This window comes from Ailuropoda melanoleuca, chromosome 5 (genome assembly GCF_002007445.2).
Source record: "Ailuropoda melanoleuca isolate Jingjing chromosome 5, ASM200744v2, whole genome shotgun sequence".
NCBI lineage: Eukaryota > Metazoa > Chordata > Mammalia > Carnivora > Ursidae > Ailuropoda > Ailuropoda melanoleuca.
This window is the reverse complement of record NC_048222.1, coordinates 109,732,993-109,750,661: the sequence shown is the minus strand read 5'-3', so window position 1 is coordinate 109,750,661 and position 17,669 is coordinate 109,732,993. Positions and strand designations below refer to the sequence as shown.

The 17,669-nt window shown below is 38.0% G+C and overlaps 1 protein-coding gene across 1 annotated transcript in view; it reads left to right on the top strand.

Annotated features, from left to right (window-relative positions):
* Positions 1-17,669, top strand: part of SMAD1 (SMAD family member 1) — a 73,324-nt gene that overhangs the window by 18,560 nt on the left and 37,095 nt on the right. The window contains exon 2 of the mRNA XM_011221023.3: positions 10,478-11,059. Coding sequence (XP_011219325.1) covers positions 10,660-11,059 — 400 coding nt within the window. The 5' untranslated portion in view covers positions 10,478-10,659. The remainder of the gene's footprint in view (positions 1-10,477; positions 11,060-17,669) is intronic.

Here is a 17,669-nt window from a genome sequence, read left to right as displayed (position 1 = left end):
TTTAACAGTGACTCAAAGAGAGTATTTTTCTTTTTTCCAAGAGACTAACTATGGTAGAGTTTTTCTTGTACTCAACAAAATTAAAGTTTAAAATGCCTCTGGTCTTCAATCTTGTGTGTTTAAGGAGTGAGCACTTGCAGGCCAAATGACTCTCTAGTTTTTGAGTTGGGGGTGAATGCAGATGAAATTTATCAGGGTGAGGTAGTTAGGACCTGGATATCTAGAAAGGCTACCACGAACTGAAGAACAGTCTTCCATTACAAGCATGAATTTGAGAACAGGGATTCAGTGGGATTAAAGAAGCGGCAAGGAGATGTACAAATAAGCCAAACTTGTTTGTTGAAGTTGAGGATAGTAAGAAAACTTCCAAGTGCCTTCAGTGTACTTAACAAGTAATCATCTAATAAAACAAAACAGAGCCGACATTTGCTATCCTCTGGGGAGTCTCTGTGACTAAGGATGATTGACCAGTTGTCCTATAAGCAGCCTAGGTTGTCAGGGTGGAAGGACTTGTGTATGCAGAACAGAAGCAGAAAGCATTCTTGTCTTCAAGAATTTTCTAACACAGTGGAGATGTATTGAATAGTATACTTGGCACACCTAAATATGTAAACTAGAGTCCTATCCTCTTTAGAGTCTCAAGTAATTGTGACATCCATAAATTCCTTGCTTCATTTTCATCAAAGGGATGCTACTTTTGAAATTATCTGGCTGAAATCACAGCTTGCAATGAACTTACAAGTGGTAAGTGGGAAGCTGCTATTCAAGGTCTATGTGTTACTACTTTCCTTTTTGATTCCAAAGTTTCCCACTCAGTTAACACTGTTGAGAGACCACATTGCAGCTCTTGCTAGCATGTCTCTTAAGTCACACCTGAGAGACTGGGAAACTGGCTGTTAGCGCACGTGTTTTTAAGGTGGTAGTACCTGCATAATTGCATTACTACTAAAAATAGGCTTTCAGGAGCTTATCCTCCCTCCCATCTTCACTCCTCCCCCAACACCCCAGATCTGGAAAATCAATCTGTGAAAAAATGGCAAACTATATTGTGTCATTAATTACACGTTTAGAAAGTTGGGAAATGTTTGGAAGCAGCAATAACAAGGCTTAATAATCAGAGGCTGAGTAACGTGAAATTTGACTTCTGGGTGTTTGTAATGGCGGGACTTTGCTTCTGCTTTGATCTAAGACCAGCAGAATTCTTCTGTGATCTCCAGTGGATCTTCGTATCACTTTCTTGTGTAGGAATTTGTTTAAATACATTTTCATTTTCTGAGGACTCAGTTGAAGTAGAGTTCCTTTTAGCCAAAATTCCTGGCAGTGAAGTTGGTGGTTTAAAAAGTGCTTTCAAATCTGTGAAAATTGGAGAAAGATTTTATTCATCCTCATTTTCTTCTTGTTCTGGGATTTTTCCCTCCTTGTTTTGATTCGTGGTGAGTTTTATTTAGCTACATTTGACCTGTTTGAAATTGAAAGTCAAGGACTAACTGCTGTTTTAAAACAGGAAAAAGAAATGTAGAAGCTCTTCACCTGTTTTTGCCTACCGTTCAACGATCTCAAAATGAAGTTAGTTCCTAATCGGAGTAACTGGGGAAATGAAACATTTGAACAGATTATTTGTTGAAACCAAATCACAGAGCATTATAACTTTGGGGAATTTGGCTGAGACCGAAATAGCTAGAGAAAACCCATCTCTGTTCTGATATTCATTGTAATGGCATTACACTTGTATAGCAAATTTAAACATTTTTTTTTTCCTGTCTGCCTTAAGGGTGGATAAAGATGTATCATTTTCCTTAAGGAAGCGTGTGACAGTCTTTCATGCTTTTGTTAGGAGCTGTTCAGAGTTGATAACCACTTATGGCTTACTTGTTCCAGAGTACTATCTCCACCTGTGTTCATTACCGCTTTTCACAGGTACTGTTCGTAGGGTTGCTTTTCCGCCCGGAAATGTGAGTGTATGTGCTGCTGCTGCTTCAGCGCTCCTAAGCCAGTATGTGGACTGTCTGCTGTCCCACTTTTAAGTAGTAAGTAATTTAGTTTTATCAAAAGGTTAGAAGATCCCTATTCTTCAGGACTTTTGACCCCATAGCCTAATTTTACTTCAGTCTGATGAATATGGTTATGATCCCCCCCCCAACTCCCCTCTTCTCCCACCATTTTGTAAATTCTCCATCTTACTCTTTTTTTTTTTTTGTAAAGATTTTATTTATTCGACAGAGATTGAGACAGCCAGTGAGAGAGGGAACACAAGCAGGGGGAGTGGGAGAGGAAGAAGCAGGCTCATAGCGGAGGAGCCTGATGTGGGGCTCGATCCCATAACGCCGGGATCACGCCCTGAGCCGAAGGCAGACGCTTAACCGCTGTGCCACCCAGGCACCCCTCCATCTTACTCTTAACCAACAAAGCTCACTGTAATTCTTGACTTAATGATGGATTGCTCTATATGTTTTAAAATATTTACTGGCATTGAATCTCTGGAATATTTTTCTTCACAGCCTTCATCTTTTTAAGCATTTTTAACCCGAATCTGTAGTGTCTACTCTTCTTCTGTGATTCTATGGTTTCTGTGAGTGTCAGGAATTTTTAGGTTATCTTTAATTCTTCTTGAGAATCATGATCTGTTTTGGCAGTTCTGCCTTTGGCAAAAGTATACAGTTGACGTGGGTACCCAGGTGAAATCAAGTAGGCTAAAAAAAAAAAAATGGAGTAACGAAAAGTTACATTACAGATCCACTGGCATGTTCACTTTTTGGCCCTTTTTGATGTTTTAATTTAGCCGGGCACCTCAGAGGAGGCAAGAGTTCTTATCAGATCTTGAATCCTATTTAAAATTGGATGTTAGGATAGATGACATACCTTTCCATAGTACTAATATTGCCACCAGTTACTTTATACAACACATCTCTGTGGCATTTTACATCTCCATGGCATATGTTGGTATATGTTGAAACATTTTAGATGTAAAAACTATTGCACTACAAAAATCATATAGTTGGCTTACGATTTCTCTGTAGCCCCAGTGTAGCTCTCTTTTGGGAGCTCAAATCTTACTTTTCCTGCTTATTCACAAGATCATCTGTTTAAGAAGAAAGCTAGTGGTCTAAGTCAGGAAATAGGCACAGTTTATTTCATTACCTGAAAATACTTGTTTCCTAAAAAATGGTTCAAACATTTTTATAGGAAGATTAATTTTTGTAAAGTTGTCTTTTTTTCACAGTTCCTAAGTGAAGCTAATCAATACCCTCTGCTTTTAGTTCCTTGATTCTTTGATCTTTATGCCATGCTGTTTTACCATTAGATTTAAGACAGAGTAATGAACCATAGAGCAAGACGTGGAAAAAAAAAAGTGAGTTGCTTGCTTCATTGACAGTGGACCATTTATCTTCTGTCAGTTACTTTTTTAAGGTACCAGGAGTCTTTGATTTTTTTTTCCAGTCACTTTTTTGGAGTCTATGTTTTATATTTATTTTATTGAATAATTTAATTATTCCCTCAATATTTAATGGAGTCATTTATTTTGTCTACTTCATTGAATTCCATGCCAGTCCAAGAATTATAAACCATACTGGTCTGAAGCTATAGAGGGCATTTAATTTGGTCCTGATCTGTCTCCTCTCTCCCTCATCCGTTTATAAAGGTACTTGGTTTGTACCACTTGGCAGCTTACCCTCTCTCTGCCCTTTTGTAAAATGTATTTTCAGATACAAATTAGAGTAATTCTTTTAAAACTCTCCGTGGGAATCTGGTATCTGAAAGGTATTGAACACCAGATAGTGTATTTTGTTTTTATTCACACAGTTGGATAATTACATGTTTCTTTACTAGAGCAGGCCAGGATGAAGAAAATGTCCATTGTTGTGCAATTGGCTAATTAGGTTTCCTTTAAATATAAAGCAAGTTCACACAGCAGTTAAAGGTATTTTAAAATTTTTTGCTTATTTCCTTTTAACATTAAGGAATAGCACATTGGTTGCAAAATTAAATAGTCCAGTCAAAAGGAGTATTATAAGAGCATTTTTCTCGCTTGGCCTCTGGCAATGCTAATAGAAATCCTTCCCATTGGGAAGACTACGTAGGGAAAAGTTCCGAATTTAGAACCCTGCTTTAAACTGTGTTTTTATTACTTCCAAAATCAGATCATTCTGTAAGTCTTTAGATTTTAGAAGTAGAGGTTGTATGTAGCTTAACCTCATGAAATTGATTTTTGTTTTTTGTAATTTGCAAATATTTGCATATAGGGGCGTTTTTAAAATTCAGAAGTTAAAGTTTTTCATTAAATGTTTGAAAAGTTTAGAAAAGAAGGAGAGAAAGAGAGAGATATTACTAACCCTCCAAACCCAGCCACTGTTAGTATTTTGGTCTGTTTTCGTAGTTGTTCGTGCTGTATATACCATTTTATGTTGTGCTTAAGGTTTTTTCCAAGTTATTACATAGCTTTTATGAACATAATTTTTTAAGGGCTACATAATACTCTATTGGGTGGATTGCACCATAGCTTACCTGTTTTCCAGTTATCAGATATTACTCTCTTCCCCCTAAAATAGATAATGCTTTGATGAAAATCTTTGTGCAAAAACGTTTTACCTTTCTAGTTCAGAATCTTTCCTTAGAGTAAGTTTCTAAAAGTAAAGTTGTTGGAACAAAAGATAGTATTTTTAAGGCTTCTGAGGGGTTCTCTACTAGATGAATGCTTCGTGTGTGTGTGTGTGTGTGTGTGTGTGTGTGTGTGTGTCAGTGTGAAATGTTTGTATTTGGAGAAGAGGGAAGGAAATCTCTGTTTGCTGACTCATGTTTTTATTTTGCACTTTAAACTGATAAGGCCACTTAGCTTTTGACATAAACTAAAACAGGAAGTACAAAAAGGGGCAGAAAAAAATGAGTTGTCTTGCCAAGGCCATCGTATCATGGACTCATTTGTGTTCCTGATGGGGAGGTAGGTGGCTTGTTTGACTTGTGTATAAAAAAAATGCTTAACTTTTTTAAGCATTTTTTTTAGGCAGAAATTAGTCATCGGCCCACATTTTGTTTCATCTACGCACATTTATACGTAAAGGTTTGTGATCTTGCCACTAATTTTTGTGAGTGGCATCAGGACATGCATCCTCCGGCTGGCTCCTACAGTGTTTAGAGTTTTTTGTTCTCTTTTTGGAGACGGCTTCCTGTATTGAGGATATCACCCTGTCTTTCTGAATCATAGAGCTAATCGCAGCAGTGCTCTGATACAACACCTTCCACTCGTCTGCAGGATAAGATGCATCACTGTCCCTTCATAGTCTTGCCCCTGCCCTTCTTCGCAGCCTTGTGTCATCCCCAGCCACCTTGAACCCCAGCATTTCTGTTTTGTGTCTGTGAGAACTAGCAATTGAAACAAGTGGTTAAAACATTGAGGCTCTAGAGCCAGACAACATGGGTTTCAGCCCTGACTCTGGCATATGGCTGTGTATGTAAACTTTGGACAGGTGATTGAACTTTTCCATATTTTACTTTCCTTTCCTGTAGAATGGGGGAAATGATAGTGTTTACTCAGTTTATTGCAAAGGTTAAACTCGTTAGGAAATAGAAGGTGCTTGGAACAGTGTCTGTCATGTAGTGATATTTCAAAGTGTTAGCTCCATTGTTTCATAAAATTCAACTCACCCCGTAAGACCCAATATTTCCTTTTTGGGAAAACTTGCTGAAATCCCTGGAATTCATTGTTCTCTTTTTCTGTTCTTTTATGTAGTATTGTTTACACTTGCTTTAGAGCTTTTGTCATACAGTGTTATAGTTAGTTCATGGTGGGCAAATGCACAACACATGGGCCTCCCCTTCTAGTCCTGTGCTCGTGGTCAACCTTCATACACTCACGCATTCCTTCCGGAGGAGGCCCTGGAGATGGCCTCACACTTCTCAGCCCCATCCTGTAGCGTCAGCCTGCAGGGACACCAGCTTGCCCCAGTGAGTTAGTTGTTTACTCCCTGGCTCTTCCCTTAGCTTGTGAGCCCCTTCAGGATGGAGCCGTTTTTGCCCTTGTCCTCTGTGAATAGCACAGTGTCAAACACTTAGCAGGCACTCAGTACAGCTTTGTTGAATGAATGTCAATTTGAATAGTAGAAACGAGGGTCTGAAATGGTGGTTCTTAATCTCACCCCCTGCACCCCCACCACATACTTGCCTGTGTAACCCATCACTGACAGAGTTTGAAATAGGCCCAGGTGATTTTGATAGAAACTTTCTCCCTTCTATTTGAAGATCATTGGCTAAAATATAAAAAAGCAGTTATTGGAGTAGAAGAAAAGGCCATATAGAATAAGAAGAAATATAATTTCTCTGTAATTTGTTACTGGAGGACTAGAAAGAAGTCGTCCTTCTTGTTCTTCTGCAAAGCTGATCTAAAAGTAAATGATTACTTCAGTGGGTACACTCTGACCAAGTGTGACTTTTGATAGTGGCCCAGCTTTGTTTTCTCTTTCCTTTTCTGTTAAATGAAAATGATGCCAGCTTCAAAAGGACTGGTAAATTTGGGTAAAACTCTTTACCCAAAAGGAAAGACCGGAAACAACGGATTCCTCACAGCCCATTGAATAATATGTATATTTAGTAATATTTATTCATATTTTATGGCATAGAGTTGAAGTTCCACACTTGGCCTTCTGATTTCTTCAGGGAGCTAAATTATTCATTAAATATTTATTGAGGATCTGCTGTGTGCCAGGTACAGTGCTGGGCTCTGAGAACAGGAAGAGCAGGAAGATGGAATTCCTCACCTTCCTGTGGTGGGAAACACAGACGCGCACCACCACAGAGTGGCTGCGGAGATGCACGGTTGGCCGGGACGGCTACTCGTAATCCTTAGCTTTCTAACTTCAGTGATGGTTTTCCCCTTCTATTCCCATTGTTGGTAATCTGTGCCTTATCCTTTATTAACCAGTTATGCTAGAGGTTTAGCCAATTTTATTAGTATTTTCAGAGAAGCAACTTTGATTTTGTAGGTTCTCTGTTATGCGTGCCCCCCCCCCCCCNCTGCTTTCTTTGGGTTTAATTTACTGTGTGTGTGTGTGTGTGTGTGGTAGATACAGAGAACATTGGTTTTCATCTCTTTTTCTTTTCTAATATATGCATTTAAGACTATAACGTTCCCTCTAAGCGTGGCTTGAGCCGCATCCTGCAAATTTTGATGTGTCGTATTTTTATAATCATTAAGTTAAAAATGTTTTTAAATTTTCACTGTAGTTTCTTCTTTGACCCATGAGTTAAGTGCAATTATTTTCAAGACTAATATTTTTGTTCTTGATTTCTTATACTATGATTAAAGAACATATTTGTATGGTTTTGATATGTGTAGAGATTTGCTTTATGGGTCTTTATATGGTCAGTTTGGGTAGGTATTCTATGTATACTTGAAAGTATTATACAGTCATTGGATGCAGTGATCTATGTACATGAATTGATCAAGTTTTTAAAATACATTGTGAATTTTCTATATCTATTGATTCTTGTTGACTTGTTATATCAGTTACTATTTTAATCTCCGACTAAGATTGTGGGTGGGTTTGTCTGTCATTTTACTTGTCAGTTTCTGCTTTATATATTTTGACACTGTTGTTATGTGAAAATTTGGAATTATGCTATATTCATGGTGGATCAACTCTTAACATTATGAAATGTCCCTTTTTTAATCCCTGGTGATGCTTCTTATTTTGAAGTCTGTTTTGTTTGATCAGATAGTTATGGCAGCTTTTTTGGTTAGAGTATGCATACTATATCTTTTTCCATCCTTTTTCCTTCCACCTTTCTCTGTCCTTTGTATTTAATGTGTGTCTCTTGTAAGTACAGTACGGTTAAGTGGGGCTCCCCATCCATCCCTACCTGTCTTTTACTTGCATATTTAATCCGTTTATATCTAAATAATCAATGATATTTTGGGGATTAGATCTAAATATTATTGTTTTCTGTTTGTCCCATCTATTTGCTCTTTTTTTCCTCCCATATTCTTTGGATTAATCATATTTTAAAAAATAATTCCATATTTTTTAACTTCTCTATTACCTTTTTATTTTTTGAAAGATTTATTTATTTTAGAGAGAATGCACACATGCGAGTAGGGGGAGGGGCAGAGGGAGAAGAAGATGGAGAGAAGCAGACGCCCTGCCGAGCACAGAGCCTGACACAGGGCTCTCATTACCTTAAGATCACAACCTGAGCCAAAATCAAGAGTCACTTAACCGGCTCAGCCACCCCTTTTTCAGTAGTTTTTTATTATGACAAGACTTTATCAATAATAATTCAATGCTTTATCACAGCCTGGGTAATACAGGGACCTTAGAACACTAATTTCTTTTGCCCCTTTCTGGTTTTTTGTTTTTTTTTTTGGTCACGCATTTTAATTCTTTTTTTTTTTTTTTAAATAACCACAAGACATTCCTGTTATTGTTCTGTAAAGTCAGTATTCATTTAGATTCACCTTTATTTATCTTTCTTGAGCTCTTCATTCTTTCCTGCCATTCCTTGTTTCTTTCTGGGATCTTTTTCCTCTGCCTCACAAATTCCTACTGGAAGTCAGTTCTCTCAGATTCCATATGTTGGAAAACACATTTATTTTGCAATCCCTTTTGGATGGTTTTTCCACTAAGTATAGAATTCTGAGTTACCAGTTATTTGTTTACATTTGGCACACTAAGGATTGTCTTCTTATTTCCATTGTTTCTGTTGGAATGTCAGCTGTCAGCCTTATTATACTTACTTGAGAGTAATGTGTCTTTTTAAAGATTTTTGTCATAGGTTTTCAGCAATTTTAGTGTGATAGGATACATCAAACCTTGTGGATTTCTTTGTATTTATCCTTTTTGGGATTTGTAGAGCTTCATGGATCTGTGTCTAGATGTTTGTTGTCAGTTTTGGAAAATCCTTGGCCAGGATCTACAAATATTGCCTCTGCAACAGTTTTTTCTCCTCTTCTTCCATCACCTTGATCCAGTCTAGTATTAAGATGATTTAAAAAAAGATTTCAGCCTGTGTTTCAGAATAAAAACTGGTCCATTTCAATTTTGCACTTACACTAGAGCATACCCCTTCAGGGTTTCACCTGAAAGTGTACTCACCAGGGCCGCCGCCTCCGCAGGCCCTCCACTACAGTTTGTTTTCTCTCCTCCACCCTGTGAGGCCACTGAAATCTCTGCTTTGTTCTTGAGCCTCCTTCAGCTTGGCCCTTCAGCTTGGCTACCGATCTTCTTGCTACTTATAGCACAGCCATTGGTGAGTGCCTTGAGAAGAAGAGCAGGAAGGAATGTTCAGCTCACTTCGTGGCTTTTCTGTTCTTAGCATCTTGGCCTCTCTAGTCCTGAGGCCCTTGGTTGCTCTTTGATGTCTTTAAAATCACAGTGGGGCTTTTTTGTTTGTTTATACTTCATTAGTTTTTGGTGTGATTTTTAGGAAGAGGTCGGTGTAATGTATGCTCTCCTGTATCTTAGCTGGAGTTTGTGCAGTTATCCTCTTGAAGGTCTCTCATCTTTTCTGTTTTTGTCTGCTGAGGAGTAACTGGAAGGTTTAAATGAGACAACTGGACTAAAGAATTTGGTACAGTATGTGTTCATGTGCTTCTTTCCTTTCATATCAAAAAAACTCAAATTTCCTACCTTACTTGCCCTATATCCCATAGGCACAGGCTTGTTTACTGAATAAATACCCTAAAATGTTGTAATGTTTACATAGTAGAACTATAACTACTTTTTCTTTTAAGAGATGCTTGAGGAGTAAACCAAAAACAGATGTTAAGACTACCATATTTTTTTTCCTGTTGCTTTCAGTTTTTGTTGATTGAGGTGTGTTTTGAAATACATTTTTAGAGCCTATAAATGAATTGAGTATAAAACATTACAGTATCTGTTGAGAACTTGGACTTCTGTGCACTGAGGTGTCTACTGCTTCTGTCTCAGGACAGTAACATACTACTTTTTAAACTGTGCCTCAGTTTGTTTTTCTGTACAAGGGGAACAATTGTATTACCTCACAGAAAAGACTATTTAAGTAAACTAAATACTGAGTGTTAGTCAGTGTGGGCTACCACAACAAAATACCTCAGACTGTGCAGCTTAAACAACAGAAATTTCTTCTCACGGTTCTGGAGGCTAGAAGTCCAAGATCAAGGTTCCAGCCAGTTTGGTTTCTGGTGAGAGCTCAGTCCCAGGCTTGTTGTCTGCTTTCTCTCTGTGTCCTCACCTAGCCCTTCCTCAGTATGTGTGCACGGTGGGGGGCCCTTCCTCTTATAGCACCCCCAGTCAGATCATGGCTCCACTCTCATAACCTCATCTCCAAATACAGTCACATGGGCGGTTATGGCTTCAACATGAATTTTAGGGGGGACATAATTCAGTCTATAGAATATCATAATACAGAAAATTACTTAATAGTACCTGGTGCATAGCAGTTGTTTAATGAATGGTAGTTTTGTGGTAGCAATTATTTTAAACATTTTTTTTTCTTTTTTCTTTTCTAGGTGCTGACTTTGGATTACTTTTAAAACACTAGGAATGGTAATTTCTACTTTTCAGGACCTCAAAACCAAGAAGCTAAAGAGAATCCTATGTAAATAAAGTGAAATCTCCTCTGTTGTCCTTTTGCATTTGGAGACTTCTTTATTTCACCATACACAAGGAGTCTATAACTAGTGCAGTCATTATGAATGTGACAAGTTTATTTTCCTTCACAAGTCCAGCTGTGAAGAGACTCCTTGGGTGGAAACAGGGTGATGAAGAAGAAAAATGGGCAGAGAAAGCTGTTGATGCTTTGGTGAAAAAACTGAAGAAAAAGAAAGGTGCCATGGAGGAACTGGAAAAGGCCTTGAGCTGCCCGGGGCAGCCAAGTAACTGTGTCACCATTCCCCGCTCTCTGGATGGCAGGCTGCAAGTTTCTCACCGGAAGGGACTGCCTCATGTCATTTACTGCCGTGTGTGGCGCTGGCCGGATCTTCAGAGCCACCATGAACTAAAACCACTGGAATGCTGTGAGTTTCCTTTTGGTTCCAAGCAGAAGGAGGTGTGCATCAATCCCTACCACTATAAGCGAGTAGAAAGCCCTGGTAAGTGTGTCTTTTTTTTTTTTAATGTTCAATTAGGCAACATATAGGACATCATTAGTTTTTGATGTAGTGTTCAGCAATTCATTAGTTGCGTATAACACCCAGTGCTCATCACAACACGTGCCCTCCTTAATACCCATTACCTGGTTACCTCAACTCCCCACCGCCCTCCCTTCTGTAACCCTCAGGTTGTTTCCTGGAGTCCACAGTTTCTCATGGTTTGTCTCCCTCCCTGATTTCGCCCCCTTCAGCTTTCCCTCCCTTCCCCTGTGGTCCTCTGCGCTATTCCTTATGTTCCACATATGAGTGAGTCCTTTTATATTGATGTGCTTAGCAGATTTGTGTTGCTTAAAATATGAAAATCATCCCTTTCCATATTATTAGTTGTTATTTTTAAGTATTAGGGGAAAATATGTCATCCCTTGAAGGTTTTGTACATTCTAACAACTTAGTCCTCTCTAGTTAATTTTATTTCTTAGGAGCAGGGCAAAATTGTCATAGCAGTACTAATACCTCTAATTATAAATAAATAATTAAATAGTTTTCTTTCTAAATTTTTTTTTTAATGTTTCTCATTGGTTCTGTGGATTTCTCTAGGTAAACTTAGCTGTGATTTTATTACAAGGGAAGAAAATTCAGAAAGGAGAGAAACATGGGGTTGCCATCTACATACTTGAGGGAAATAATCTTTAGTGAAATTGCTGTGACTTGTACCACTTTATTTTTAAGGGGAGATCTTTTTACCTCTGGTGGAATTTTGCTCCCTGTGGAGGGTATGAAGGAATTATGTTTTGCTGTGGAATCTTTAGATGCTATTACCTCATAGGATATTCTTAGTTTTTACATGTACGACGTTTTTGTGGGGGGTATAGTAAAGGTTATACATTAAAATTTGTATGGTTCTGCCCTCAAATTAGAATCCACATTCTAGACCATTGCATCAGTTGGAAAGTAATTAGGCAATCTTAAGCACTTAAATATCTCATTGTCAGATCAGAACCCATTCTGTTGATGGATGAGTTATTAATAGCTTATGCTACCAAGGGTTCCCAAATGGGGCTGTGCATTAGAATCACATGGCTCCCCTCCCAGAAATTCTGATTCTGAAACAGCCTGGTAGTCCGTGTTTTTAACACATACTTCAGGTGGTGTCGAGTAGCTATTGAGCTGGTGTTAGGAACTACTTTGCCAGATCATGTACTAATGTGGTTCTCAAATAAAAGGCATTCTGTTGTTTGTTTTTTTATGGAATATTTAAGACCTACAAAAAGTTTAAGGTCTAGGGAATAACATAAACATCTTTGTATACACTCAATTTAAGACATAAAAGATTACAAATAAAACTGAAACCCTAGTTTATGCCTCTCTGGTCTGTTCTTTTTTCCCTTCAGTAACTATTCTCAATTTTTTGGTTAGAATTTGATGTCATTCGCATGCATGTTCTTATACTGTTGTTCTGATGTGTATACATACGTACTTGCTTGTATGAATTCATGACAATATGTAATATTATATGTTTAGAAGTATCATTAATTATACTGTACATCCTTCTACAACTTGTTATATTCACTCAACATTATGTTTTTGTGATTTCTGTATTATATTCTTTAGGATTACCTTGTCAAATTCTGTGAAAAACCCTCTGGAAATTTTTTTTGGAATTTCATTGGTTTCTTCTGGGAAGGATTGACTTAATTATGTTTTTTCTAAATTTATTTAGGTCTTTTTCTCTAAGTTTCTTCCACAAAATTCTTGTAGGCCTTTTCTTAGATTTATGTCTAGATAACTGGTTGGTTTTTATTGTAAAAGTTACATTTCATTAGAGTTGATCTTGGCTAGTATGGCACTTGCTTTTTTCCAACCACTTTGCTGAATTCTCTTTATCCTAATGGAGACATTCTTTTCTGCCTATTATACGTGCTGTGATGTAAATTAAGAAGCAAAAACTCAATGCAGAGTTACATGGTCCTTTAGCCAGAAGTCGAGAGGGAGTTAAGAGTTTGGGAGAAGAAAAAAGTAGTGTGTAAGTAATAGGTACAAACAAGATTTTTTAGGTTTGTGATTTTTTGATCACCACAGTAACTTTTAGAGATACACAGGAAAGATTATAATCCTACTTCATTAGTGATGAAACTGAAGTCCCTGTAAATTAAGTGACCTCTGTGTCAGACAGCTAAAATTCACTATATTTCCTCCATCCAGCGTCCTGCCATTTCCATCCTTGCAATTTTGCATCTTGTGCCTCCTGACCCATCACCCCTTCAGGCCAATATCTGCACTATAGAGAGAGTTCTTTTAAGATGCATGTTATAATCATGTTATCATCCTGCTTCCCGTTGCTTGTACACAGGGCTCTGCACATTCTGGTCCTGCCTACCCTTCCAGCTTCTTTTCCCACTTTTCCATGTTTTGTGTGTTTGAGTCATATGGGAACACTCCATGTTCTTTTCCTCCATCTGTAACTCGTTTCTCCTCCCTCTTTGCCTAGCTCACTCATTTATTCTTCAGCTCTAAGCTTGGTGGAGGTTAGCTTTGCCGAGGAGCCTCTCTTGATACCTCCTTTCCCACACCCAGGTAGGCTAGTCTCTGTTTCCCATAGCAATCTGAATTTCTTCATAATGTTCTTCACATTTTCAGTTATCTTTCTGTTAGTCTTCCTTGCAAGATAGTAAATAAAGCTCCATGAAGGCAGGGACCATATATATTATTAGCATTTTTATTTTAGCAACTAGCACAGTTTGATCAATTTTTGCTGTTAAATGAAAATACTGGTTTTAATTTCTCTGGTCATTCATCCATTTTTTTTGAAGATGAGTTTTCAGCTTGCCTGTACCCTTTGAACATCATCTTCCCTTGTTTGTTTATTTCATTGCTAACAATGAAATAACATCCAACATTACTACTGACATCTCTGACACACGATAGAAAGTTGGGGTTTTTTTTAAGTTAAAAGTTAATACTGAGATGATTTTGTTACTCTTAATAACTTAGATTTAAAGGGTTTGATAGAGGGGTGGTGGAAAACCAGCTAGAATAAGACGTTTGAGACTCCACAAATGTCATTTCATCACCACCACCCCCCCATCACACACACACATAGCCAAGAATCTTGTGAGGAAAACATAGAGCAGCTTTAGAAAACTTTGAGGGTGAGGCCAAGATCTGTTGAATTTGAACATATCAGGATTTTACTTTTATTTTTCACATTGTAAAGTGGCTGATATGGGAATAAGAACAAATGGACTTTTTCCAGAGACCACTGTGGAACAGCCCCTACACCTATGGGGAGAAGCCCCACCAGAAGTATAAGGGAGCCTAAGTCCCTTACTCTCCCAGAGTTCAGTAGGCATTTTGGGGTATACCTAGTTATTGTTTCTGTAAACTAGGGAAAAGGGGGTCTGGAATTCTAAGTTGCAGATACCCAGCTCAACACTGAATTACTTTGAACGATGTAACTACTTACCTCAGATGAATTATTTCAAAGAGCAATTTAGCAGTTTAAGCATAAGATAGGTCTCCCAAACTTGGTGTTTTCTGCAGAGATGCCTGTTAAGACCTCTAGAGAAAAATTCTACAAAAATTGGGTGTCTCTGGGTTTAGAGTAGTGGCTTTCAAAGTGTGTGCTCCCCAGACCAGCAGCATCGGCATCACCTGGGATCTTTTGAGAAATGTAAAATTTTAGACCCTTCCACAGACCTATTGAATTGAACTCTGGGGATGGAGCCAGAAATCAGTGTTTGACAAGCTCTTCGGGTGATTCTGACACAGGCTACAGTTTGAGAACCACTGTTTAAGGTATCCAGGGAAGTCATCAAGTCCCAATTGACTAGATAAAGTTGTCTCTTATCGAAAAGAGATGCTAATGGGTTTGTCTTGGAAGTCACTTATCATTTTGAACTTCGCATGTTTTGTTACGGATATAAAATTGATCTGCTCTTTCAAGAATTTTCCTTCTCTCTGATATTCATTTATTTTTTTTATTTTTTTTTAAATTTTATTTTATTATATTATGTTAATCACCATACAGTACATCCCCAGATTCCGATGTAAAGTTTGATGCTTCATCTGATATTCATTTAGATCAGCACTCTGATAAAATATCGTAAGGTGTCTTTAAGGTGATGGGGGAGTAGAGGAGAGAGGAATGCTGTGTGATTTGACCCAACGCAGGTTTTATAATTGTTCTTTTGGCTATCTGATACTGTTGGTTTGACCAAAAATACTTTTATGGCTCTAAGGAATTGTGGTTTTTCTTTAACCTGTGTCATTTATTTTGTAATAAATAAAAGGGTCTAAAAATTGTAGTGGAGGAGGGGACTGGAAGTTACAGAAGCACTTTGCAGCAACTTGTATTCATCATAATTAACAAGGTAAAGAGGGTAAAAGGGGAACGACCTTCCTTTTGGTGAAAGGTACTACCTTGACCATTACTGAAAAACGTATCTTTGGGAAAGTAAAAAATGTTCAGGATTTTTTTTTCTACAAATGCATGGACAATTACAGGAAAGAAAGTTTCGTGCAGCTTCTGACTATGACCCTGTTGATGATGTAACAGGTGACTATTTATTTGGGCTTTTAGTAGCTTTTAGAATCAAGGCTGCTTATTAGTGGTTGAGTTAAATATAGGTTTTCTTTTTCTTTACCAAAGTAAATGCTGACAGTGGTAACGTAAGTCATCTAACTGTGGTGTGAAGGAGACCATTCAGTTGCTAGCTATTGATATGAACATGCCTTTATGGAGACTTCCTGTCATTTGGCCTTATTTATTTTTTATGTTTTTCACATGGCTCTTGAAAACTATCTTCTGTACTTTAAACTTAATCCTTGAAAGGCTGTATTAAACCTGAGCTTGAAATTCTGAGATTTCAATTTTAATCTTTAAAGTAACACCCTGGAGTTAGCTTCCGGTGCTTTTATTTTCAGCATAATGGCTCCCAGCTGTTAAAATTAAAATGCACCTAAAGTCCTCTTCACCTGTTGGCTGAACGATAGTTTTGACTCTTTGGCTGCCTCAGTCACCATGTAATTCGTGGCTTGGAAAATGTTACCTTAGAAAGTCTTAAAATTCTAGAAATGGAGAACAAATATAGTGCTTTCAAGAAGCTGAGGAGGGGATGGACAAGAGGAGAATGGGTGTCACTGTAAAAGGGCGAAAACATGAGTGATCCTTGGGTTGATGGAAATTTTCTGTGTCTTGACTGTATCAATGTTGTACTCTGCTTGTGATGTCCTATAGTTTTGCAGGATGTCGCCATTGGAGGAAACTAGGTAAAGGGTTGACAGGATTTCTCTGTATTATTTCTTACAGCTGTATGTGAATGAATCTACAGTTACCTTAATTTAAAAAATAGTGATCTGTGCAAAAGCCCTTAGTTCAGCTCATGACTCAGTCATGGTAGTAATTTTCCTCAAGAAAACCATTGTACTTCGGTAAAGGCAGTAGAGGTGCTCCATGCACGCTTGTTATTTTCCACACAGGTTATTAAAAAGACATATACCTAGGGATTGAGAGTTAATAAAATCAATATTTTTTTTTTTTAAGATTTTCTTTATTTATTTGACAGAGATAGAGACAGCCAGTGAGAGAGGGAACACAAGGAGGGGGAGTGGGAGAGGAAGAAGCAGGCTCACAGCGGAGGAGCCTGATGTGGGGCTCGATCCCGTAACACCGGATCACGCCCTGAGCCGAAGGCAGACGCTTAACCGCTGTGCCACCCAGGCGCCCCAATAAAATCAATATTTTTAAAAACCAAAGTGAAAGTCTTTTTTAAAAAATGTTTCTTCATATTGCGAATGTGTTTTCCTATGAGCCAATGATGACTAAAACTTACTTCCAAGTAAAGTAGTTGTTTTTGTTTTTTAGGCTTGTGTTAGTATATTCATTTGGAGGATGGGAGTGGAGAAGTATTGACTTTTCCTTCAAGTTTATCTGAGTGGTGATTCATAAGAGTCTGATAACTGAAGTTGTAAGCCAGATATCAAGATATAATCATTGTAAGTGTTCTGAAGATTGGGATTAATTAGCCAACAATATTAACTATAAAAATTAAAATAAAGCATTATGACTTGTGTATTAGGGTTCTCCAGAGAAACAGAACCAATTGGATATATGTAGAGATATATATAAGATGAAATTTATTATAGGAATTGACTAACTCAAGTATAGAGGTCAGGAAGTCCCATGATCTGCTGTCTAAAAGCTAGAGAACCAGGAAGCTGGTGGTGTAAGTCCCAGTCCTAGTCCAAAGCCCTGAGAACCAGGAACACTGATCTCTGAGGGCAGAAGATAGGTGTCCCAGCTCAAGCTTAAAAAAAAAAAAAGGCACATTTGCCCCTCCCCTGCGTCTTTGTTCTTCAGGCACTGAACAGACTGGATGATGTCCACTTGCATTAGTGAGAGCAGTCATCTTTACTCTGTCTACTGATCGAAACGCTAATCTCCTCTGGGGACACCCTTACAGACACAGCCAGTGAAAAAAATGTTTTTACCAGCTCTCTGGGAATTCTGTAGCCGGGGCAAGTTGACACATAAAATTCACCATCACACCTTATAATTACCTACATCTAGATTTCTCTTCATTTAAACATTTATGGCATATATACCACTCCT